The 25,655-nt window shown below is 44.2% G+C and overlaps 1 protein-coding gene across 1 annotated transcript in view; it reads right to left on the bottom strand.

Moving 5' to 3' along the window:
• Positions 1 to 16,201: 16,201 nt before the first annotated feature.
• The window catches only part of LOC311238646 (F-box-like/WD repeat-containing protein TBL1XR1), a 70,993-nt gene continuing 61,539 nt past the window's right edge, over positions 16,202 to 25,655 (bottom strand). The window contains exons 14-16 of the mRNA XM_084326779.1: positions 21,469 to 21,634; positions 20,891 to 20,992; positions 16,202 to 16,893 (exon numbers count right to left, since the gene is read on the bottom strand). Of these exons, the coding sequence (XP_084182905.1) occupies positions 16,867 to 16,893; positions 20,891 to 20,992; positions 21,469 to 21,634 (295 nt within the window). The 3' untranslated portion in view covers positions 16,202 to 16,866. The remainder of the gene's footprint in view (positions 16,894 to 20,890; positions 20,993 to 21,468; positions 21,635 to 25,655) is intronic.

Here is a 25,655-nt window from a genome sequence, read left to right as displayed (position 1 = left end):
GTATTGTGGCTAGAAGCTACCGTTAGCTCACGCTACTTAGCCAGCATCAAAACTGATGATATCGCGAGCTATCAGTAGTTAGATAACATTAGAGACAACGCTGTGTGTATTAAACAAAGGTGAATAGATGACTGGGCCATTTTGTTTAATGCTTCTTAAGTTGAAAGAGGAACTCTGAGCTAACAGGGTCTGAATCCTGATAGCTCACGTTAGCCAGCTGCTCATGCCATCGGTAATGCTAGCAGAATGAATGGATGTAAACTTTATTTAACATATTGCATATGGGTACAATACAATACGGCTCAATACAAACAATTGTTAAGGGAATGCAGACTGTTGTAGCTTGGACTGGGGTCCTTATAACAATAACTTGACAACACATGGTAGCTGAAGCTATTTGGGACACGGAGCTCTGTCCCAAACACACACACACACACACTCTGCTGTCACCGGAAGGGCACGCAGATGGTATCTACTGCGCATGGGCGTTTTCGCAACAACGGCTAGCGTGCTGACTACACGCTGTTTGTCGACTCGTTTTTTTGCGTATCTCCAAACGCAAACACAATTTTGCGTTTCAGCCGTATCCACAAAAAAACGCCAAAATACGCGTTTCTGTGTAGATAGGACATCATACGTCGTCAAAAACGTATAAAAAAACGCCAGGAATACACTAGTCTAACCTCTGCCTCAGGCTAGGCTTGTTCTCTACCACTAGCTTACTCCCTCCTGCTACTGCTAGCGAGGCTTATGCAACTGGCAGAACATTTGGTGATAGAGCAGCCTCTGCAGTAGCTACCTACCTAGCTGCCCTCGCGTGCACAGGCCCTATAGCTAACGTAGCCTCAGATGCTGGGACCGCCCCTTCGGCCGGCATGGCCTCCGTGGTTAGCACAGCCCCTGCCGCTAGTGTAGCCTTGGTAGCTACCACCTCAGTCCAGTCCGCTAGAGCCCCGCCTGCTAGCGTAGCACGCACTTCTAGCAGGTCTCAGAAGGCTAGCAAAGCTAAGAAGACTAGCATAGTCCCTCCTGCTAGTGTGGTATCTACAGCTAGCACCTTAGCCCTTCCTGCTAGTGTAGCATCTACAGCTAGCACATCCCCCACTGCTAGCAGACTCTCTGCAGCTAGTACTGCTCCTGCACTTAGCTCAGCCCCTGCTAGCGTACTCCAGGGTGCCTATGTAGCCTCTACCACCAGCATGTCTCCCACTGCTAGGACTGCCCCTTCAGCTAGAAAGGTCAGTTTCCCCACTGCTAGGACTGCCCCTTCAGCTAGCAAGGTCAGTCTCCCCGCTGCTAGGACTGCCTCTTCAGCTAGCAAGGTCAGTTTCCCCACTGCTAGGACTGCCCCTTCAGCTAGCAAGGTCAGTCTCCCAGCTGCTAGGACTAGTGCTAGTGCCCGGCCTCCGCCGTTGGGCTCCTGTCCCTGTCTCCAGCCCCCCTCACCGGGGCCCTGTCCCCGTCTCCGGCCCCCCTCGCCGGGTCCCTGTCCCCGTCTCCGGTCCCCCTCACCGGGTCCCTGTCCCCGTCTCCAGCCCCCCTCTCCGGTCCTCTGTCCCCGTCTCCAGCCTCCCTCACCGGGCCCCTGTCCCCGTCTCCAGCCCCCCTCTCCGGGCCTCTGTCCCTGTCTCTAGCCCGCCTCTCCGGGCCTCTGTCTCTGTCCCACTCTCCAGTGCCCCTGGTCCCGTGCCCTGTGTGCCCTTCTCCGGGCTCCCCTCTGGTCCTGTTCCCCGGCCCCCCGGCTCCAGTTTTCCGTGTCCTCGTCCCCAGTTTTTTCCGGGGTCTCTGCCCTTCGCCCTGCCTGTTCCTGGTCGGTCTTGTGGGTCGTCTGGGAGCCTCCCCTTCGGGGGGGGGGGGGGGGGGGTACTGTCGTAATCTGCCCTTTGGACTCAGGAATCCTTTGGACTCAGGAATTCTCTGAACAATAAACATTACCCTCTGGCACCACCTTTCGAACATTACCCTTGTGGTTTATCGGGGAGTGAACTCCTCCTGTCTACTGTGACCTCAGTCCTTGTGTTGTTTTGTTTACAATGTTTAATTCCTGCCTGGCTCAAGACCTGGCTGCCTATTAGTATGTGTCCCTATTATCCCTGTTAGTCTAGTGTCCTTGTATTAGTGTCTAGTCCCCCCTTGTTGTTTTGTTACTTCATGTTCCTGTCTAGTCCTATCTTCCCTGTGTTGTTATGTTACATTGTATTGGAACCTGGTATTAGTGTCTAGTTTGTTCCCTCTGTATATTCATGCTCCTGTGTGTGTGTTGTCCACTCTATTCCCCGGTCTGGTTTAATGTTGGTGTCACTGTTAATGTCAGCAGGGCCCCGTTCCCCGTACCTGGCTAACTGAGTTAGCCGGATAATATCCAGCATAGCCTGACTTAAGCCAGACCTTTCCATTCCCCGACGCTCGATTGTCTAAATCACTATGACAACAGATCAAAAAGTTTGAGCCTGGTCGAGAGCAGGGTTAAGTGCAGTTAGCTGGATGAACCATGGCCACGCCCCCGCAAAGAAATGCCAGCTCGCTTCCTGAAATGATTCTCACAGTCTAGATCTGCATTATACCATTCTGAATTATGTTCTTGTGCTTCGTTTGAAATGTAAAATAATATGTCTGCAGTAACGCTGATAATAAATCATATTCAGCCTATGAATTTACTTTGTCCTATATAATGCACGTCATATTTATACGGATACGGCGCTCGCGAGTCGCGACACACAGTTATTTTAATAACGGACTAAACGGATCATTGCAAATGTGAATCCCGCTGGGATATTTTTAATGAATGAAACCTATCGGGTGTTTGGCTCTGATTAGTTTAATATTCTTCGCTGTGTATTTGCTTAACGGAGCACCCGGATGCGTTTCATTCAAGCTGAAGCGTCTATGCGCGGATTGTGGATATGAATTATGAGGAATCTGAATCTGTGGAATATTTAATTGTATCACTGTGATAGTGTCACACGTTATTGTGATATTGTAACTGGGATTAAAATATATGAGGAGATGCGCTGTTTGATGGATTTGATGACGTGACGTGACTTGATAAATTGAATGAGCCTTTGACGTTTTTGATGAATGAATTCGAGAAAATGCATTTATCTTTTCAAGCACTGTTATCTGATGATGAACATGAGGTGTCACTGGTATAAACCAAATGGTAATCAATTCAATGCATGTATGGATTAGGTCCGAAACAGATTAAAACCTGATTAATAGTGTAACTGCAAGCCTCCCTCCAAGCCTCTCTTTGGAAACCATGTATTTATATAGTACATAATATTAATACCTAAGCACATACAGATATCCTCATGATATAATTCGTATCAATTAGATATACTATTTGGGCTTGTTTTTATCGTTATTCTGAAAGAGCTGAACTAATTATTTTCGCTAGCAAGATCTCATTTGATTATTCATTCCATAAGCCTATACTGCCAGCAGGCACGCCCATTCTGCAATCTGTTAATAAAGTTTTAAATCAATCAATCAATCAATGCCGTTAGAAGATCAGGATTTCTGCTATCGACACTTGCTGTCTTTTCAGCTGAGGCGGGCGCGCGCAATTATCCGGAGTCTCAAGTCTGGTTCAAATGAACGAGACTGAATCCACCTTCGAGGAACAGGAAAATCCCGGATTCAAACATCGGGTTAATTGAATCTGGATAATGGGACTCTTGATCGACTTAGTTGAACCAGGTACGGGGAATAGGGCCCAGGTGTGTCGTGTTAGTAATCAGTGTGATTAGTCCTCCTATATATTCTGTGCTGTCCTGTTACTTCCCTGTCGGTTTGTAAACGTATCTTGTGTCGTCCGTTGTTGTCAGAACATTATTATTATCATTATACCATTGTGGTTGCTCTTCACGTTTAAACCCTTTGTTGTATATTCATTATCTGCCAGCTTAGGCTGTGGTACGTTTGTTGTTTTGTTGTTGTAGTTTTACTGTAAAGAGCGAAGTAAAGCCTCTTCTCAACTACACCCCGCTTGTGTCCTGCCTCTCTCTCATTCCTGTATTGCGCCTGGGTCCACACCACCAACAACGAGATTCGTACATAGAGGCCATTAAAATGTATTGAGGGGTGTTGGTTTCAATTAGCAGGGAAGACAAAATAATATCACAAAGGCCCACTTAAGACTTCCAGATGAGGGACTTCCGGTATGAGAGCAGACGGGTAACACACGTGCGGTGGAGCTCCTGGTCAAAAGAGCGAAAAACAGATAAATAAAGACCCGAAAAGAGTTTAAAAATAAAGATGCAAACGAGAAGTAAGGAAGAAATAACAATTGTGAAAGAAAGAGAAATGGAGGACTCACGAGAAGAGGAGAGTTTGATGGAACAGAATCCCCGAAACGAGGCAGAAGAAAAGCAGGCGGAAGAGGGGGGAAGACCGGCCGAGACAGACATGGAAATGCCAGGATGGGCCGTAGCCATGCAGGCCGGAATATTGGCGACCATACAATCGAACACGGACACGATAAGGAGAGATATTGAGAAACTACGGGAGGAATTGAGGAAGGAACAGGAAGATTTCAGAGGCGAAATAAATAAAGAACTCAAAATGGTGGATGATAAGATGGCGGAACAGGGTAGGGGAGTAGCCGAGCTACAGACAAGAGTGGCGCAAACTAAAGAATGGAGCACAGAGATACACGAGGTATTAACAAGAGCGATTCAACAACAAGAAAAGATGGAGACAAAGATGTCGGACATGGAGGTGAGGTCACGGAGAAATAACATCAGACTATGGGGATTGAAAGAAGGGGTCGAAGGGGAATCGATGACCCTATATGTGGAAAAGCTTATCAAAGAAGAATTGAAGGAGACGGGACTGGAAAAAATGGAGATACAGAGGGCCCACAGGGCGCTGGCTCCGAGACCACAACCGGACAGACCCCCGAGGGCGGTGATTATTAACTTTCTGAGATTCGAGGTTAAGGAATTGATACTTAGAACCGCGTTGACCGAGAAGATAGAAATCGAGGGGAAAAGGCTGTCGTTTGACCACGATTACTCGACAGCGGTGGCAATAACACGCAGGTCTTACGCGGGACTGAAGAGAATTCTGAAGGAAAACGGAATGAAATTCCAATCACCCATGACCTCGCTACGGATCCACTGGAAGGAAGGGACTGTGACATACGCGACGGCGTGGGAGGCGGCGAAGGAGATGAGGCGGCAGGGGATGCAGACGGCGGAGGACGGAGACGGAAGGAGACAGGAGGAACAGACGCTGAGCCTGCAGCAGAGACTGGAGAAAGCACGCGGGTGGACCAGAGTAGGAGACCGGAGCCCTGGAGAGGAGAGAGGAGAGAGAAGAGGGCCGAGGTGAGACGTGATGGACCGAAGGCGGAGACAGACGAGGAGGCCAGAGACGGAGACGGAGAGGAGAGGAGGCGAGAGGAGACGAACGGGATGAGTACACGCACAAGGGATAGAATAAACGGCCCAAATAGTGACAAAATATAGGAACTGACGTAACATATACATGAACACACACTCCCAGGTAGAGACAAGGTATAGGAACAGACGTAACATATGCATGAACACACATTACAAACGCTGATGGAGGAAACAAATGGGAATATAATTAGACGAGGACATGTGAAATGAAGGTAAACAGACATTGGCCAGTGGAGGGAGCCGTCGTTCCAGCGAAGGCCTGGGGGGGATACCACAGCAGAATCACACACTCACAGTGGGAAACAACAGGGTCGAACAGACATGTCCAGAATAATAGACGAAACACAAAGCATATTGAAACAAACACATAGGCACACGCTGCGAGTAACACAGATGGAAGTAATTAAGGGGATAAATAAGCACCACATAGAAAATAGAGGGGGGGGGAAGAAAGAAAAAGATAGGCAGAGGGGTACACAGAGGACACCACACGCTTGTTTGGGAGGAAGGAGGGGCAATGGAACATGTGAACCACATTAAGAGAGACCTAGGAAATGGGGATCTTTGGACAGAAAGAAGGACACACAGCGCTTTTGACCAGGAGCTCGACAGCACTAAAAACAGCAAGAATGCTGGACGATTATGACGAGCGGTTGGGGGTAAAGGTTTCAGACCCCCATGCCGTCAGGAGGAGGCCTCTCACTAGGAGAGCAGTTACTCCTCACCCACCAGCAGGGGACAGGGGGGGACACAGGGACCCCCCGAACGCCTTGGGAGCACTTTATGTAGAGTTTATGTTTTTTATTTATGTTAATCATTATATGTATTCGGTAAAGAGAGCGGAGGCTACGACCGGAGGTAAAAATATGTGTGACATGGGAGGGACTGACAGACGAACAAAGAAGAAAGATGACAAAGGTTAAAGGTATAAAAATGATGTCGTTAAACGTTAATGGAATGAATAATCCGATAAAGAGGGGTAAAGTGATGTTGAAATGTAGAAAAAGTGAGATGCAAGTGATTTTTTTGCAGGAGACACATTTGATAGCACAGGAACATCAGAAACTGAAAAGATTTGGATATGAGAATGCATACTATAGTTCCTTTAAACGGACCCTGAAGAGAGGAGTAGCCACGTTAATCAAGAACACAGTAAAATTTTAATTTATCAAAGAAGTAAGAGACAAGGAGGGGAGATTTGTTCTGGTGAAGGGGAAAATGGAGGGTCAAATGGTTACGTTAGTGAATGTTTATGCACCCCCAGAGAGTGAGAGGTATTTATATGAGACCATTTTTGATATGATAGCGATGGAACTAGAAGGGATATTGATATGCGCGGGAGATTTTAATGTGGTATTGAATCACGACTTGGACACCACAAGTACTAGAAAAGGAAGGCCGCAAATCAGCAGGTATATGAATATACAAATGACGGAAATGGGAATTACAGATGTTTGGAGGGGGATGCACGCCCTGGACAGGGAATACACACATTACTCACACCCACACGTGACATATGCGAGAATAGAAATTTTTTTTGATGACGACGGGGGACAGTTACAGGGTGCGGGAGAGCAGAATAGGAGTAGTGGACATATCGGATCACAGTGCCATATATCTGACAGTAGATCTGGAGGGGAGACAGAGGAACACGATCTGGAGACTGAATGTGGGAATATTAAATAACAAGGGGGTGGTGAGTCAGATTAAGGAAGAGATAGCCAGGTATAAGGAGGAAAATGACAACGGGGAGGTCGACCCGAACATTCTATGGGACACACTGAAGGTGGTGATAAGGGGGAAATTGATGGAGAAAACAGCACTGCTGAAGAAGGCCAGAACGGAGACATATCACAATCTGATAGGGAAGCTGAAGGATCTAGAGGGGAGACACCAGATATCGAAAGAACAGGAAACGCTCGGAGAAATCAAAGAAGTAAGGGCCAGGATAAATAGGGAATTATTGACGGAAATAGAAAAGAAAGCGAGGTTTATGAAACAGACATACTATGAAGGGGGACCAAAGGCGACCAGACTGTTGGCTAGGAGAATCAGGACGCAACAGAAGTTAAACACGATACACACAATAAGGGATACAAAGACTAATGAAATATTGAGGGACCCAGCTGAAATAGAGAGGACATTTAGAGAATACTATGAGACACTATACACACAGCCTAAGGCAGCGGGAGAAGAGGAAATAGAAACTTTTCTGGAGAAGCTGGAGTTACCATCGATAGGCGCCCATGTTAGGGGCGGCATTCAGGCACACGATGGAAGAGGGCAAAATGCCTCCCTCGTGGAAGGAAGCCGTAATCACCACGATACCGAAGGAAGGGAAGGATAGAGAATTATGTAGTAGTTTCAGACCTGTGTCCATACTCAACGTGGATTATAAGATGTATACATCAATAATATCAAAGAGATTCGAGACGTTTATGCCAGACATTATAGATGAAGATCAAACTGGATTCATTAAAGGGAGACAGACACAGGACAACGTGAGAAAGACATTACACATAGTGGAGGAGATACAAAAACAAGGTGGTAGTGCGGTACTGATTAGCCTAGATGCAGAAAAGGCATTCGACAGTGTGAGTTGGACATTTTTATATAAGGCATTGGTGAAATTCGGGCTAAACGGGAGGGCAATGAAGATGATCAAGGCACTATATCAGGAACCGACAGCGAGAATTAAGGTGAATGGCAGCCTGACGGATAGAATCAGATTAGAGAGGGCTACCAGACAGGGATGTTGTCTCTCACCAACGCTCTTCGCCGTTTTCATAGAACCACTGGCACAACTGATCAGACAGGCCGAGGACATCAAGGGAGTAAGGATAAAGGGAACGGAATATAAACTAGGCCTATTTGTGGACGACGTGATAGTATACATGAGGCAACCAGACAAGAGCTTCCCGGCACTGATGGATCTACTGAAGGAATACGGCCACTACTCAGGATACAAACTAAACGTGACAAAGACACAGACATTAGCATGGAACTTTACCCCAACGACGGAAATTAGGGAGGAGTACGGGATAAGGTGGGACATGGACAAGATTAAATACCTAGAGGTGAACATCACGAGAGGGGTGGGGAAACTGTTTGAGGCGAACTATACACAGATAAATCAGAACATCAAGAGAGACTTAGAGAGATGGACAGTAATGCCCTTGGACTTCAATTCAAGAATAGAGGTCATTAAGATAAACATACTATCAAGGTTACTATACCTGTTTCAGTCACTACCGATACAAATACCACAGAATCAATTCAGGGAGTGGGACAGACTGATATCGAGGTTCATATGGGCGGGGAGAAGACCACGAGTCAGATATAAAACACTACAACTACCAAAGGAAAAGGGAGGGATGGCAGTACCCAGCCTACAAGACTATTATTATGCAGCACAACTGAGAGCAGTGACGTGCTGGTGTAACGACAGATATGAGGCAAGATGGAAAGACATTGAAAAAGAAGGGGAGGGATACAAGGTACAGGCTCTGGTGGGGGATAGGGAACTATTCAAAGAAAAAGAGGGAATGTTAGATCCAATCACCAAGTGCACCTTGACCATATGGAACAGAGTAATAAAAACACACAAATTGGAGAAGCAGTCAGGGGTTCTGAGATGGGTAGCACATGACAAGAGATTCAAGCCAGGGAGGTTGGACCATGGATTCAGAAGGTGGGAGAGGGGGGGGGGGGGGGGGGGGGGGGGGGCAACAGCGATATGCAAAATGATAGAGAAGGGGGAAATGCAAACCCTACAAAAATTAAAGGAGAAATTTGGACTAGAAAACAGGGACCACTTCAGATATCTACAGGTTAGAGATTACTACAATAAAGAAATAAGAGGAGACAAGGACGAAGAACAGAATGGAATAATCGAGATGATAGTGTGGGCATACGAAGGGGGAAAGGAAGGGTAATTTCAGCACTGTACCAGGCTATAATGAACAGCAAGGGACACACGACCGATTATATAAGGGAGAAATGGGAGAGAGAATTAGAGATAGAAATAACAGAGAAGGAATGGGGTAGCATATGCGAGGTACAGCACTCAACAACAGGATCAAGAGTATGGAAAGAATTTGGATGGAAAAACATAATCAGATTCTTTATAACCCCAGAGTTGAAGGGAAAGTATGCACCAACACAAAGGACATGCTGGAGGATGTGTGGGAAGGAGGGGGCAAATCACACACACATATTCTGGGGATGTCAGAAGCTGAAGGGGTATTGGGAGGAGATAGGGGAGGCAATGATCAGAATATTAGGATACGGGTTACCACAAACGGGACTGGTGCTTTACTTAGGGGACCTGACGCACGAGGGAATACAAGGGGGGGACAAGTATTTAATAAAGATAATGTTGATATCGGCCAGAAAAGCAATAACGAGACTGTGGTACAAAGAAGATCCACAGACAATAGCACAATGGATAGGAATAGTAGAGGAGATACAGGATATGGAGAGGATAACACACATGCTGAGGCTACAGGAAGAGAAATTTGGGGAAAGATGGGGAAAGTGGGAGGATTATAAGGGGAACGAAAACGACATCACAGATGAAGAAACAAATGTAACACAAGAGGGCGAAGGGTAAAGGAGGAAAGAGGTTCAAGGAGGGTCTCTGAACCCATGTCGCACATTTTTGCTTTAGTTAGTATTTTCTATTTCTATTATTTGGGTATGACAATTGTTTTATGTTTTTTCAATTTATTATTTATGTCTGTGGAACTTTTGCTTAAGTCAGTATTTTTTATTTCTGTTTTTGGGTATTAAAATCTTTTCTTTATTGTTTATGTCTGTTTAACGGTGTTGTACATTATGTCTATGTATTATGTACCTGGAAGACCGACTGATATGAAAATAATATTCAAAGATGATGTTGTTTGTATGCTTGTGATCCAAAAATTCAAATAAAAATTGAGTTTAAAAAAAAAGACTTCCAGATAAGACTCAGATGAAAAATAAATCTTAATCACAATATATGTTAGGATTTCTTGAGGTATGTCAAGTGTAACATGCATGCTGTGAGAAAAATATTTCTTGATACTTTCTTCTACTAATTTCTTATAACACTTATAACTCAATTAAAGGTTAGATTTCTCATACTTTGAGTGTGAAATAAAGCTGACGAACAATGACATTGTGACCAACAGCTCTATAGCTCACTCTGTTGGTTGGTCCACAAAAGTGTCCCGTCCCCCACCCTCTAGAAGCCACCGTTTCCACTCTAGGAGGCTGAAAGTTGACATCATAGATATATATATATATAGTTGACATGGTGGTCAAGGGTTTGTGTGAATCACATGTGCCTGTGGTGAATGCGATGCACATACGCAGTCGCAGCTGATCCAGACTAACTTGTTTATTCATATTTTGTCAATACTTCTGCATTCTGCAAGGCTTGAACGTTTGATATAGTTGGTTTTAGTTGTATATACTGTATATACAAACATTTATGACAACTTATATGTTAATTCAAAGGCATCCGTTTGACACAAGGTCATGATCAACTGCTGTCTCATGTTGTTGCGCAGAAGGCGTCCCAGTTTGAGATCATACTCTGAATACGGTCACTTCTACAGGAAGTATCCTACTTCTCACTCCAGTTACCTTTAATACGTGTTTGCAGATCTTTTTTTTTTTAATTTATTTATCCTTTATTTATCCAGGAATGTCCCACTGAGATACAAGATCTCTTCTTCCAGGGAGTCCTGACCAACACGGCACACAACAAGTTTCAACATAAAACAGGGCATTAAACAAAAAAGATATAATTCAAATATAAATACAGAAGGTAATTTGTGCAGTGGCAAGGAGCATAATCACATCAACAATAGCATCAGGTAAAACAGTTACATGTTTCGTGAAGGGCTAATCGTAGCATACCTTTAAAAGCATTTACAGTAGCAGTAGTAGTAGTAGTTTATTTTTTCAGTCATCATCACACACAGTACAATATACATCATCATTTATCAATATTTGATTATTTACACTCAGTGACTGAAAAGGTACAGACTGAAGCATAGTGCTTATATGTGCTTGTCCTATATTCTTACCAAAAATTACAAACATTTAGACTCCAAAACAGTATTCTAAAAAAAAAGAAAAAAGAAAGCAAAACAGTATTTTTCACCCTTGTAGTTTTTCAAAATTTAGCTTTACAAAAAAATACAAAAATGTAGATTCCAAAACAGTATTCTAAAAGAAAAACAAACAAACAAAACAGTGTTATTCACCCTTGTAGTTTTCAAAAATAGCTTTACAAACCTTTTTCTTAAAAACCAAAATCGAATTACTCATTCTTAACTGTATATCCGCATTGTTCCACAAATTAACCCCAATAATAGAAATACACCTCCTTTTAATCCATTTCTTAGCTTTTTGAACAGTAAATGTACAAATATCTCTCAAATCATATTTTCTTTCATGTGTTGAAAAAAACCTTTGCACCCCATCTGGGAGTAACTTCGCTTTAGTAGGAAGTGCCTCTAGACATAGTTTTACTTGCAGCGTATTCCATAAAAATGGAGCATAGTGGGATGCAGTTTTACCAAGCTCTGACTGCATCAAAGGAACATTTAAAAGCATCCCATTTGCTGCTCGTCTGGTATTAAAAAAGCAAGTATAAAAGGACAGAAGTCTGGAGATATATAAGGGCAGCTTACCTAGCAATGACTTAAGGATAAAAATCAACATGTGTGATTGTCTTCTTTGGTACAGAGAGGACCATCCTAAGGACTGATACAGAGTGCAGTGGTGGGTGCGAGAGCCTGCACCTGTTACAAAACGTATGGCAGTATGGTATGCAGAATCCAGCTTTTTAAGCAGGGAGGAAGGAGCATGCATATAGATCACATCGCCATAGTCTAATACAGGCAGAAAGGAACTCTGCACAATTCTCTTCCTGGCTTCAGACGGGAAACATTTCTTTAGACGGAAGAAAAAGCCCAGTTTAGGTCTAAGTTCTCAGTAGGTTCCCAATATGAACATCAAAGGCCATCTTGTCATCAATCCATATGCCCAGATATTTGTAGGATGTTACTTTGTCAAGGCATGTCCCTTCCAGTGTCAGAATCGGAGGGACAGCTGTATTAGCTCGAGAGCGAGAGAAGGTCATGTACTTGGTCTTTTTTGCATTAAGGACCAGTCTTAGCCTTAGCAAGGAGTGTTGCAGTGTATTAAAATCATCCTGTAGTGTAGAAGCTCTATGGCCTGAGTTAAAGAGGAAGCCACTGTGTAAACAACTGTATCATTGGCGTATAAATGAAAACGTGCTGGGTTTACCCTCATTTATAAAGATGGAGAATAAGACAGGGGCCAAAATAGAACCTTGTGGAACACCTTTGTTTACAGTAAGAGCAGCTGAGGTATAATCTTCTACTGAAATAAGCAAAACAATTATATACTTTATTACCAACCCAATTAAAGAGACCACCATCAGGACAACCATAGCTGGACCATCAACTCTTTTAGCTTAACCTATAGGTTAAAGGGGCCCTTGAAGAAAAAAACTGCTTTGCATACATTCATTTACTTCGAGTTATTGGGAGTAAATTAGTTTGAATATTGGTCACCAGGAACATTGAATCCTTGTGTTGTTAATTACAGCTCAGTGAAATCATCATGGTGATTTCATTGAGATGCAATTAACACAACACAAGGATTCAATGTCACCATGATTTCATTGAGCTGTAATTAACACAACACAAAGATGCAATTGTCCCAGATGACATCACTGGTGGCCATATTCAAACTAATTTACTCTCAAAACTGAATGTGTTCAGTTTTTGGATGTGTGTGAGATTATGTGCTAAATAAATCAGCATTTTTTGGCAATGTGCCCCTTTAATGCATCAGATATAGAACGCTGCTTTCTACTGAAATATGAGGAATATGTTTATTTTTTAATGCAGCTGTGACTTTTTCTGGCATTACATTCCAAAAAGAGCTAATTTGGCCGGGAACAAATAAAAAAGCAAACAAGAAAACACGCCTTGGTATTATCAAAATAGATTTTATTCTAGACTTTTGAGATCTGAGTGATATTACAACAGTCAGATCAAGGGTTGCAGACTCTGCAACGATGTGAGTGAGAGAGAAAGAGAGAGTACAACATAGGTGAGAGGGCAAAGACAACACAACACATATCTGCAAATTGGTATTTACATGGTCTGGGTGTTATGATACATCAACATTGATTTTCAGATTAATCTTTTTTTTTGTTTTTTTAATACGTAGCTACAAATAAATCAGAATTATAAAAGTTTTTCAAAGAGTACAAAACCTTCAAGGGCTTTCAGACATAGCAAAGATAGAATTAGTACTTTAGGTAGGAACAAAAAAATAGCAAACACACTTGAATGCAGTGTAAAAAGCTTATCGTCTAAAAACAAAACATTATAAAATACCATTTCACGGTCATAGGCGCCGTGTGAAAGAGAGTCTCTGTGGCAATAATCCACTCACTGTTGATCATATCAAAGCAAACTTCAAAATACTCTTAGCATCAGTACAAAAGTTGTTTGTAAAACAAGAAATATAGCAAACAAAGCCCCCCGAAAGAGGAAATATAATTTAACAAAATTGTTTTTTATCAGGCCGCAAAGATGTCGGGGCTAAGAGAATAAATTTGGAATGCCACGAAGTTGGCTCGGTTCCAATACGTATCTCAAGAAGTCAACAGTCTAAAGACACCATTAGCTCTTCTTTATAAACTCACAATGAAACACTGCACACTCGGTATCCATCCTGATTAGTCTTAAGAGAATTGTTTTATCATCCAGATGTGTCTGTAAAATGGCTCCAATAAACACATCTCCCCTGTTTCTCCATTATTATAATTTTTTAAGTCTAAAGTGCAGGGGCCCGTGCGCAGGGGCCACTCTTTCCGGTTTCAGCTATGACTGTTTAATGGTATTTTATAAAGAACCATTCCTCATGGTCAAAGAACCCACATGATGCATAAGAATATCACATAGTTCCCAGCGTGTGTCTTCAAAAAAGAGTTTAGACAGAACTTTAAAATCCACCCTGTGCAGACGAGTGGCATATAAAAGAATCCCCTGTGAGCACAGATATATATTATATGTAGTTACAATGTTACATCAAGTCATATGTTTCGCAAGTCTCGCTTCCTTTTCACCCTGCCTAAAAAAAACAAAAACAAAAAACAACACAGACTTGCTCCGAAAACGCCATCTCTGAACACTAACGGGGTGGGTGGGTGGGGATGGGAGCGCCATCAAACGGTGCATAGGCCTCAATGTAGCCCGTCTCCAGAAAAGGTTTGTTGGCGCTGGGCAACAGTTGTCCAACAACAGCACATCAAAAAAGCACTGTAGTGTATCATGTGAGCGGAACACTGCACATCAGAAGCTGAACGGCAACACAGACACTGACCCCCCAAAGACAAGGTCCGACATTTCAGCTCAGTGAGCGTCAGCTTAACGCGACAAAAACCTGCAATACGAAATCCAGCATCGTGGATCGATCGACCACGCCACGTTGCGTGTGTGTGTGTGTGTTGCGAGCGAATGTCACACAAGCCCCTTTTGGAAATGTCTCAGCTAGTCCTCGCGAGGGCGTACGCCGTGTTTAAAAGAAGGTGCCGTAAAGACTTTATGCTGCAAGCGTCTATAGAAAGGGTTATTCCTGATAAATGTCCTGATAATATCTAATGACCGAGCAAGCGAGGCGGCAAAAGCAAAACAGGAAAAAGAGGACTTAATTAAACACAGGCTTAGTCTGATTATCATTCAGCATTGGTTAGCGTCAAGCCACGAACTGAGGAAACACCAACAACGATACTATGAAGAGCCCCCGGACCAACGCATGTTAGCTAGTGGTTATGTGGCCCTGCCCTGTCCTCTGTTTCTCTCTCTCTCTCTCCCTAAAGATCCAAATAGCATCACTGCCATCAGAAAGCAAGCATTCATGTGTCCTAAATACCTCACAGATAACAAAAGCACAGCCCTACACCTGGAAGCTTTAAGACACAAATCCTTTCCATCAAACCCTTACAGTCACAGTAAGTGGGGAGGAGGGGGGCGGGGCGTGCGAACATGACACTGACTGCAGATCCAACGTTTATATGTTCCTGCCATTCCTTGAACCTGAGCCCAATAGCCTGAATACAGCCCCCTGAATTGACCTATCCCAAGTCCCGGCCTTTTTCATGTTCCTCCAATCACAACTGTCGCTTCCTTCAGACAAACATTGAGATAGGTCAATTGATGTCAGACATGCCCACCTCCTTTTACCCCCCCAGTTAAATTCAGAACTCGCCCTGTGGGTGGTGGGTGGGCGTGTCTGCTGACTGCATCTTCAGGGTATGAATCCAGGCATGGAGCCCAACATATGAGCATGTCAGAATGGGGTCTGTAACAGCCACAGAGGAAATCTGTCAACTAAGAGGTTCTAGAATCAATAGAGCTCTTTTTTTTTTTTTTTAACCTGATAAATATTGAACACCTGAAAAACAATGTTCGAGGTCCCGCAGGAAAGAATAAAAATGGATAACAACTTTCCCTCTCCTGAACTGCTTTCTGATAAAAAAAAAAAATTAAAATAGAAAGAAAGAAAAAATAGCTGAAGGGACAAAATTACAAAGTGAAAAAAAATTCTAACCCATTTCCACTTTTAAAATATATATGATTTCTTGAAACAAAAAATGTAATATATATATATATATATATATATATATATATATATATATATATTTCCCCCCCCCCCCCCAAGAAATCATATATATATATATTTCAAAAGTGGAAATGGGTTAGAATTTTTTTCACTTTGTAATTTTAACAGTTTGGAACCTAATCATGAACAAATTAAATAAAATAAAAAGGCAAATCATTTCCCCGACCGACCTCTCCTCTCTCTCACCCGACACGTAACACAAAAACCTACAGAAAAAAACAGTAAAAACCTAATTCAAAAAGAACAAACAATGGCCACAGGACAACACGTGCTGACATGTACAATATGCACACACCAACAGAGAGAGGGACAGAAATCCTTACAATTCTGGTACAAAGGATTAAAAAGAGCAAGGGAAAAAAAAATAAAAAATATGCTGATATTTTGGTATGGATGTGATGGGTCCTTTGTGTTTCTCTTTTGACCCCAGAGAAATCGGGTTGTTTGTTTGTTTTTCCTCTTCTTTTCTTCTGACAGGTCTGTGAGAGCAATACAAATGCCCATAAGCAGAGACCTGTTACTGGATACAGATTCTAACGTGTGTGCAGAAGCTCTCATGTGTATGTGGTGGGGGAGGTACGGGGGGTTGTGGTCCTTGTGCGTGTGGGGAGGACGCTCCGTTGGGCTGCGATGGTGGGCCATGGCTTCTGATGGGACTACAGCAGTGTGGCAGACAGGCAGGGACAAGTCAGTCATTTTGGCTATGTACACATTCGTAGTCGGTCCATGGCTCCCCAAACGAGCGTCATTTCCTCAGGTCTAATACGCAAACCTGGAAAACAGGAGGGAACACCAGTTAGGGCTCGGCTGTAAAACGTCAATGAAAAAGAGTCCCGTATAGATGCCCGTCCCTTTTACTGGCCGGGTGTGGCTACACGTTTTGACAAATAAAGGCCGGTCTCAATTAGAAGCCAGGTCTACATGAATTGTTTATCTGGTTGCCATTGACGCTGTGAAGCAGTTTATTATTATATTATATATATATATATAATTTTTTTTAAACTTGTATTCAAACGTCAGTCATATTTGCTGATCACCATGGCGACACACAGTCACTAGAGCTGTGAATCTTCACTGGCCTCACAATTCGATTCAGCTGTTCACGATTTGATTAGATTATATGATGCATCTCGATGCAGCTCAATAATATATTACATCCTCAATTGTATAATCTATATTACTGCACATGGTTACTTTTTCATCAATTAATACAAGCAGTCAGATAAATTAACTTTTATTTAGAAAGTTATTAAATCAGAACGTCAAAATAAATGTCTTTACTAGTGTTGCATGATACAGATACTAGAAAGGTATCTCGATACCCAGCTGTTAAAAACATCACACATCAACGATCAACGTTAGTAGGCTATAATAATTAGGGGTGTGTACATTTCTCGATTCTAAGATGCATCGCGATGCGTACGTGGACGATTCTGCATCGATGCAGTGACAGAACATAATCGATTATTATAGCCTACAAATGTTGATGTGTGACTTTAGGCATGCTAATCAATTTGTTGAAACAACATCTTTGTTTTAACGTTAGCAAGCTAAGTATGCATAGCGCGACCTGTGTAACGTTAATTAACTTGTGGGAAAGACTGTTCATCACTGCATACAACTTGATTGATTGAAAATTTTATTAACAGATTGCAGAATGGGTAGAATACAGTAAGGCTCAATACACACAATTGTTAAGGGGATGCAGACCAGAGAAAGACTTTCGTCTTGTTTACACGAGGGTCCCCCATTTTCAATTCATAGTGAATTGTAAGTAGGGTGCAACTAGCCATTCTTTGTGGATCTAGCCCTCTGTCTGGGTTGCTAGCTAACGGACTAGTTTGCAGACAGGAAAGCATCCGCGTGGAACCCTTATTCCCAACAACAGTTCTGTGGGTGAATTATGTCTAACCACCACAGTATTGAAGCATTTTTAACAGCTGGGTATCGAGATACCTTTCTAGTATCTGTGTATCATGCAACACTAGTAAAGACATTTATTTTGACATTCTGATTTAAGAACTTTCTAAATAAAAGTAAATGTATCCGACTGCTTGTATTAATCGATGAAAAAGTAGCCATGTGCAGTAAAATAGATTATAAAAATAACAAGATAAATAATAATACAATTTATTTGTATAGCACTTTTCATACAGAAGTTGCAGTTCAAAGTGCTTCACAACAGTAAAGAAATACAGGCATAAGCGAGCATAAAAAAGATAGAGAGGTAGCAAGGTAAGGTAAATCACAGTGTTTCACATTAGGTTCTAGCATCCCAATAGGCCTTTCTGTTTACAGTTTCATTCAGTAATACAAATAATAAAAATAGAATAGACAGAGTAAAAACAAAGTGCGGTGTGCGGATGCATCGTACAATCGAAGACAGCTGAATCGTAATCTAATCGAATCTTGAGGCCAGTGAAGATTCACAGCTCTAATAATAATCGATTATGTTCTGTCACTGCATCGATGCAGAATCGTCCACGTCCGCATCACGATGCATCTTAGAATCAAGAAATGTTCACACCCCTAACAGTCAACGTCTGTCCGAGGAAGATGGTAAAAGGGCGAGACTGCATGGAGGGGGGAGGAAGCTTATTACAAGCTAAAGTAAACTACATGGCAGGATCATAATGTCTGGCCAGACTGGCCGTGGTAGCGGAGCCTGCCTGTGTCTCAGACAGTGTGCCAGCAGTGAGTGAGTGAGTGAGTGAGTGAGTGAGTGAGTGAGTGAGTGAGTGAGTGAGTGAGTGAGTGAGTGAGTGAGTGAGTGAGTGAGTGAGTGAGTGAGTGAGTGAGTGAGTGAGTGAGTGAGTGAGTGAGTGAGTGAGTGAGTGAGTGAGTGAGTGAGTGAGTGAGTGAGTGAGTGAGTGAGTGAGTGAGTGAGTGAGTGAGTGAGTGAGTGAGTGAGTGAGTGAGTGAGTGAGTGAGTGAGTGAGTGAGTGAGTGAGTGAGTGAGTGAGTGAGTGAGTGAGTGAGTGAGTGAGTGAGTGAGTGAGTGAGTGAGTGAGTGAGTGAGTGAGTGAGTGAGTGAGTGAGTGAGTGAGTGAGTGAGTGAGTGAGTGAGTGAGTGAGTGAGTGAGTGAGTGAGTGAGTGAGTGAGTGAGTGAGTGAGTGAGTGAGTGAGTGAGTGAGTGAGTGAGTGAGTGAGTGAGTGAGATCAAATTAATGATTCGTAATTGATATGTTATTAGATAGCTAGCTACATTACATACATGAAGTGATAATCATACTAGTTTAAATAAACAATTTGATAGTATTTCCCATCTTTGCTGAGCAAAAGTTTTGTGCAAAAGGAATTAAAGGCATGCCGGTTGAGTTCAGTGACTGAGCAAATAAAAGCCTGGCCGGGCTATTAATTGAAGTTTTACGGCATAATATCATCTACCTATGTTATATCTAGGGATGACCCCCGGACCCCGGTTCTAAACGGGAACCGGTACTATATTAGAAAAGACCGGAGTATTTATAAGCTCCGACGTCATCGGTACTGCTATCGGTACTCGAGAAATTATGGAATTTCTTTTGAGGAATTTAAACGTCGCAAACTAATCTTGTTGGCCGTTTTCTAGATCTCTCCTCCCTCGGTCTCTCTCTGCCTGCGCGAGGAGCGAGCTGTGCTGTGCTCACACACACACACTCACTCACACACACACACACACACACACACACACACACACACACACACACACACGGGTGCTGTTGTAGGCTACAGAGTACAGACAGCTCTGCTCTCATCATGGCGGACAGAACGAAACGTTCAAAAGTCTGGGTCTATTTTACTAAAGTCGATGCGGACAACGCTCGTTGCCACAAGTGTAACAAGACATTTGCCAGTAATGTATAAGCGCTGGTACTTGTCAATGTGGCTGGCGGGGAGCTAACGTTATTAGCCTGAGCTCCGAGTAGAATAATGGCTGACAATCCGGAAGTAAATAAACGAACGAGAGCTTCCGATTGGTGGTAAGAAGAGGTGGGTGCAAGCGGTGTGACGTAATTGGCAGATCGACTGTCAATCAAAATAGTATTGTATGACTCCAACTTTTTTATCTTACATTTGTTGTTAATTATAAAAAGTCTATAATTCAGACACATTTAAAACATTGCTGCTGCTGTTGCTGCTGAAGAAATAATATTTATTTATATTTATATATATAGTTATATAAAAGAATAATAAAGCAATGTCGATTCTGTTCTTAATTAATTGTTTTTTTTTCAGGAACAAGTTATTGGGTCTCATTCTCCAAGGACTTATGACAAAAAGGGCTTTCTCTTAGGGCCATTTGAGACCTTTTTGGGCCGATTTTGGGATTCACCAACCGTCCCAATAAAACATATATAATTAATATTATATTATAATATATTGTCTATATTAATTTCTTGCCCGAAAAGGTCTCAAATGGCCCTAAGAGAAAGCAATTTTTGTCATAAGTCCGTTGGGAGAATGAGACCCATTGTTGCCGGCCAAACCCTCCCAAGTCTCATCAACATCTATGTGTATGTGAAAGACAACACCAATATCCATGTTCAACACACACACACACACACACACACACACACACACACACACACACACACACACACACACACACACACACACACACACACACACACACACACACACACACACACACACACACACACACACACACACACACACACACACACACACACACACACACACACACACACACACACACACACACACACACACACACACACACACACACACACACACACACACACACACAGCTGGCAGCTTCACTCACCGATCCATCTGATGCACTGGCTCCCACTTTGTCGCCTGTGGCATTCCAGCAAACCTCAAAGATGCCGCCTGTTCCCCTGTAGCTGTGAACTAAAGCCCCCGTCTGGACACGCAGAGACAGTACTTTAGTACTAACAGACACACTGTGTTATTACAGACAGACATATGGTACTAACAGACAGTGTTATTACAGACAGATATTTAGTACTAACAGACCGTGTTATTACAGACAGATATTTAGTACTAACAGACAGTGTTATTACAGACAGACATTAGTACCAACTGTTATTACAGACCAACATTTAGTACTAACAGACACACTGTGCTATTGAGTTACTTTTAGTATTATCAAGAGCAGAAATGTTTGATACAGATGCCTTGAATTATATACTGATACAACAATACTTTTTTCGAGTGTGTGAAGGTGAACCTTATAGCCTAATAAAAAGAAAATTAAGCATAGTTGTGTCATGCAAGTTGAATGTGCAAACAAACGTGACGACTATGTAACTCCAAGGCCTTGATAGTCTTAGTGTGTATGTGTGTTTTATTATAATCTTCTTGGTACATATTCCATACCTGTGTGTTCCAGATGTGGACACACTTGTCGAAGGAGCCGCTGGCCAGGTGCCTCCCGTCGGGGCTGAAGGCCACACTGTAGACGGGCTCCTGGTGGCGGGTCAGCGTGTGGATACACACCCCGCGCTCAACGTCCCACAGACGAACCGTCGAATCGAATGATGCACTGCCGGGGGGGGGGGGGGGGGGGGGGGGGGGGGGGGGAGGAAGGAGGAGATGTCAGTCCGGTCAGGGGGACATGGTATGTACTGTATGGGTGGGGTGTTATCATATCCTAAGGCTGTCAATATTGAAGGTGCACTATGTCGTTTTGGGGAGTGGGATTTGTTCACATTTGCATAACCTGTACAAAACAATGTAATCCTTACAATGATTGTATCTTTTTTAAATTTATTCAGTCCGAGAGAAAGAGAGCGAGAGCGAGCGAGAGAGAGAGAGAGAGAAAAGGACGCCGGGTCCGGGAATCGAACCCGGGTCGGCCGCTTTGCGACGCAGCACGTTACATGGTTCGCCACTTGGGCGCCCCACAATGTCATCATACATCAAAACAAACTGTGAACCAAATGTAAGCCTTATTTGGATGTTTGTAAAGGGCATTGCAGGCCCTGCCATAACTGCAATGAAACAGACAGATTTCTAGCTTCAGTGTCCAAGGAGCCAATCCTCTGACCGTTTATTCAGTTATGAAAACATACCATATAATTTTCTTCTCAATTCTCTGAGTTTCACATTTCTCTTCCAAAGCTGCATAGTGCACCTTTAACATTAAAATGTTGCAGATTCATTTGAAAGCCTTAACACTTTCAGTGCCACGCCACTTTGACCATAATAGGGCTACCGTGCCAATAAGGAAGTCAATGGGAGGTTGGTGAAATTTGCGAAGGCTTAAACTATATCTTAACTTATGGCTATGGGTCTAAAACACCCCTCGCTTATCAATGACTTGCTTGCAGTCAACATGTACGAAACGGATTGTTTTTTTCATTGGTACATTTCTGTTTTATACCGTTTTGAATAAGAGTATAGTTTGAGAGTTCTAGTAATTCCAGAGAAATTCCGCGATAATAGCTCTTTAGTGGAATACACAAAACACGTTGTAATTTTTCGGCTGATTCATGAATCGTTTTCAAATAAACGCTAGATTATCGATAGTATATGTGTACTTATGCACGCTAGAGAAGCAGGCTGAAAAATCGATTATTCATGCCGTGCTTAGCGCTAACGTTACGCACACACACACGTTGTGATTGCTGTGAAAAAAACATCTGATTAACTCAAAACTGGTAAAATAGAGTCCTTACCTCACATCAGATGTTCTGCAAAAAGATTAATCCAATTCCTGATCGCCATTCCAAATATTGATCGCGTTTATTGATCCAACGTTATAGTCCAAAACACATAATCGAAAGCTGCTCCCAGCCTCCCCAGTGAATGTGGTAAAAGATACTGCTTGCCAGAGAAGGGAAAACCCCGGACCGGACTTTTTTTCTGATGCACATGCCCACCCCCAATCCAATGATGTGCAATACCATCCGGGAGATGATAGGCAGCGGTATTTGCCCTTTTCGAGCTCAGACCCATTCCCAATGATAACGTCAGATTGGATGGATGAAAAATTTATGGATATTTCTAATAAAAGAAATAACGATTAAAATCAGAGTTTTCTCGTTTTTTCTCGGGCCTTGGCATTCAACGCATGGCGAGTTAACCCGACTAATCTCGTCATTGGCACTGAATGTGTTAATAAGTAATAACGCAATATAATCACATTACCCTTTTTGACCCCAACCGCCTCCCATAACGAAGGTTATCCTATAACCCTAGTTATATGAATATGGCGAGCGCTCTGCTCTATTGGAACTGTCCCTTTAATCATATGCTATCATGAAAACTTTCAACCACGTGCACGCACCACACCTGCCTGACCACGCCCACATCCACTCACACATAAGCGGGGTCATGGCCATACTACCAGCTCCTTCCCCAGTCTTTCACCGCCGAAACGGAAGACACATGGGGTCCTCAGTGAGTCAGAGCAGAGCGCTCGCCATATTCATATAACTAGGGTTATAGGATAACCTTCGTTATATTTCATTATGGCTTTGCGCTCTGCTCTATTGGAACACAAGAGTGGAGCAGAGCGGAAAGCCAGACAGATGTACCCGCTGAGGTCCCCTACAACCATCAGAATACCGGGGAGGATCCGGGCCCCCCCACCCCCCTAGTGAGGGACGGGAGGGAGACCGGACCCGACTGTGCGAAGAGGGAACAGTACCTCAACGCACAGGGCGAGCAGACCGCGGGACTCACCTTTGTTTAGAAGGGCCCGCGACTACTCGGACGCGCATCCCGCATGCCACCAGGGAACGGACGTGAAGCAAAAAACCCACTTCACAGCCCCCAACATCGGGTCAAAAAGCCCCGACCCCGCGGCAAGGCTGTAGCAGCGGGGGCGCGGAGGAGGCCCCAGCCCCAGGCCACATCCCGGGGGCCAGGACCCCCTGAAAAAGGGGCCTGGCGAGGTCAACGAGGCAGCGGCATCGAGACCCCACCAGACGGTCACTGGTGACACCACCCCCCACATCGCCAGCGTATCGGACAGGGCCTACAATAGGTGAAGGCCCTTCTCCACCTGGCACGCCGCTCCGAAGCGCTCCAAGGAGGCTTCCCCCCCAATGTCGTGGGGCCAGCTGGCGCACCGGGGAGACAACCCTCCAAGGAGGTTGATCCCTCAATCCAGGCCGACAGGTCAAGAGCAGAACTCGACCTGTGCCCGGAGCACTGCGGACTAGACAGGCGCCTAAGGGGCTAACTGTAAGAACAGTATCCCGGCGGAAAGGGTGTTCGGTATGCCGTGCACCATGTCACAATCCCATGGGGTCACGAACCTCGCGGAGTCGGAGTCAACCAACTCCGCCAGCGAACAAATTCCACCACGAACCCTGACCCTGCCAATTCATTAATCCTGCAGGGTCGAGGTTCAGAGAAAGAGTTTGACACAATTGGCAGACGTCATAAAACATGCGGGGCATACTCTCGGGCAGCCGGGGTCAGACCCGGGCTCAACCGGAGAGTTGACTCTGCTACCAACACACCGGGGAGACAACCACCCCCCTATGTTTATTAACAGAAAATGGTTGCTCCCTTAACCCATTAAGAAACCCCGGAAACATAACTGTGCGTATACACAGGCTATACATACTCAGCTAATAGAGTTGTGCCCTTCCTGATGACTTGTCGTACAGAACTTGTAAGTTGCTTTGGATAAAGGCGTCAGCTAAATGACCAAATGTAAATGTAAACACGGGAATGTATGCATGGAAAAATTATCTCTTTTTTGCATGTTGACGGGAAGAAACAGCGTCGAACAAGAATTCCCCCGCCCCCTCCATGTAGTCCTCTGTTTCCATTGGACACGATGGAGAGGAGACAAGGGAATCCCCGCTCGGCGCCGGCCCGACACAGCCGCTAAACTGTCCGCCCCCGCCGCTCATCGCCGAATGACGAGAACGAGCCGAGGCGAAGAGCTTGCGCCGCAAATCACCGTCCACCAGAGGGACCGCCAGCTTATCAGCCGATTGCCTTCTGGCGGGGGGACCAGAGCCGGAACTCGGCCACCTCACAGGAGATGGGAGCTCGACGGCCCCTCGGCGACGCGCACTCTCCTCCTCCACCTGCCTGCCACAACCGTGGAGCCAGGAACGCCCCACGATGCACGGAGGAAGCCGCGACTGTGAAGCGCCGGTGGAGGTCAGAACGATAGTCATCTAAACCCTCCGGTGGTGAAGACATTATACCTTTCTTTTCTCGAAAATTAACGAGAGAGAGAAAACTATTTTTTGTTTCTATTTTTCTCCCATCCCAATTTTGTATTATCCAATTCTACCCTCCCCTGTCTCGAACGTTGTTAGACCATGCCTCCCACTGGTCGGCTGCAATGTGGACGAAGCCTTGCATCACGTGTCCCCTCCGGTACACGAGGAGGCAGCCGTCGCATCTTTTCACCTGCACAGCGCGATCTCTCAGTGGCGAGGAGTAACGCGTGGGAGGCTCACGCTGCCCCCGATACTTCCCGATTCTGCTGTACAGGCGCACCAACCGACCTGTAGGAGTCGCTGTCCACAACGTCTGATCCCCACCCACCGGCTTTCCCACCCCCTAATACTGCCAATTGTATTAGTATGAAC

Source organism: Notolepis coatsorum (assembly GCF_963971535.1).
Source record: "Notolepis coatsorum genome assembly, chromosome: 13".
Lineage (NCBI taxonomy): Eukaryota > Metazoa > Chordata > Actinopteri > Aulopiformes > Paralepididae > Notolepis > Notolepis coatsorum.
The sequence above is the reverse complement of the archived record's forward strand: the minus strand, read 5'-3'. Positions and strand labels throughout refer to the sequence as shown.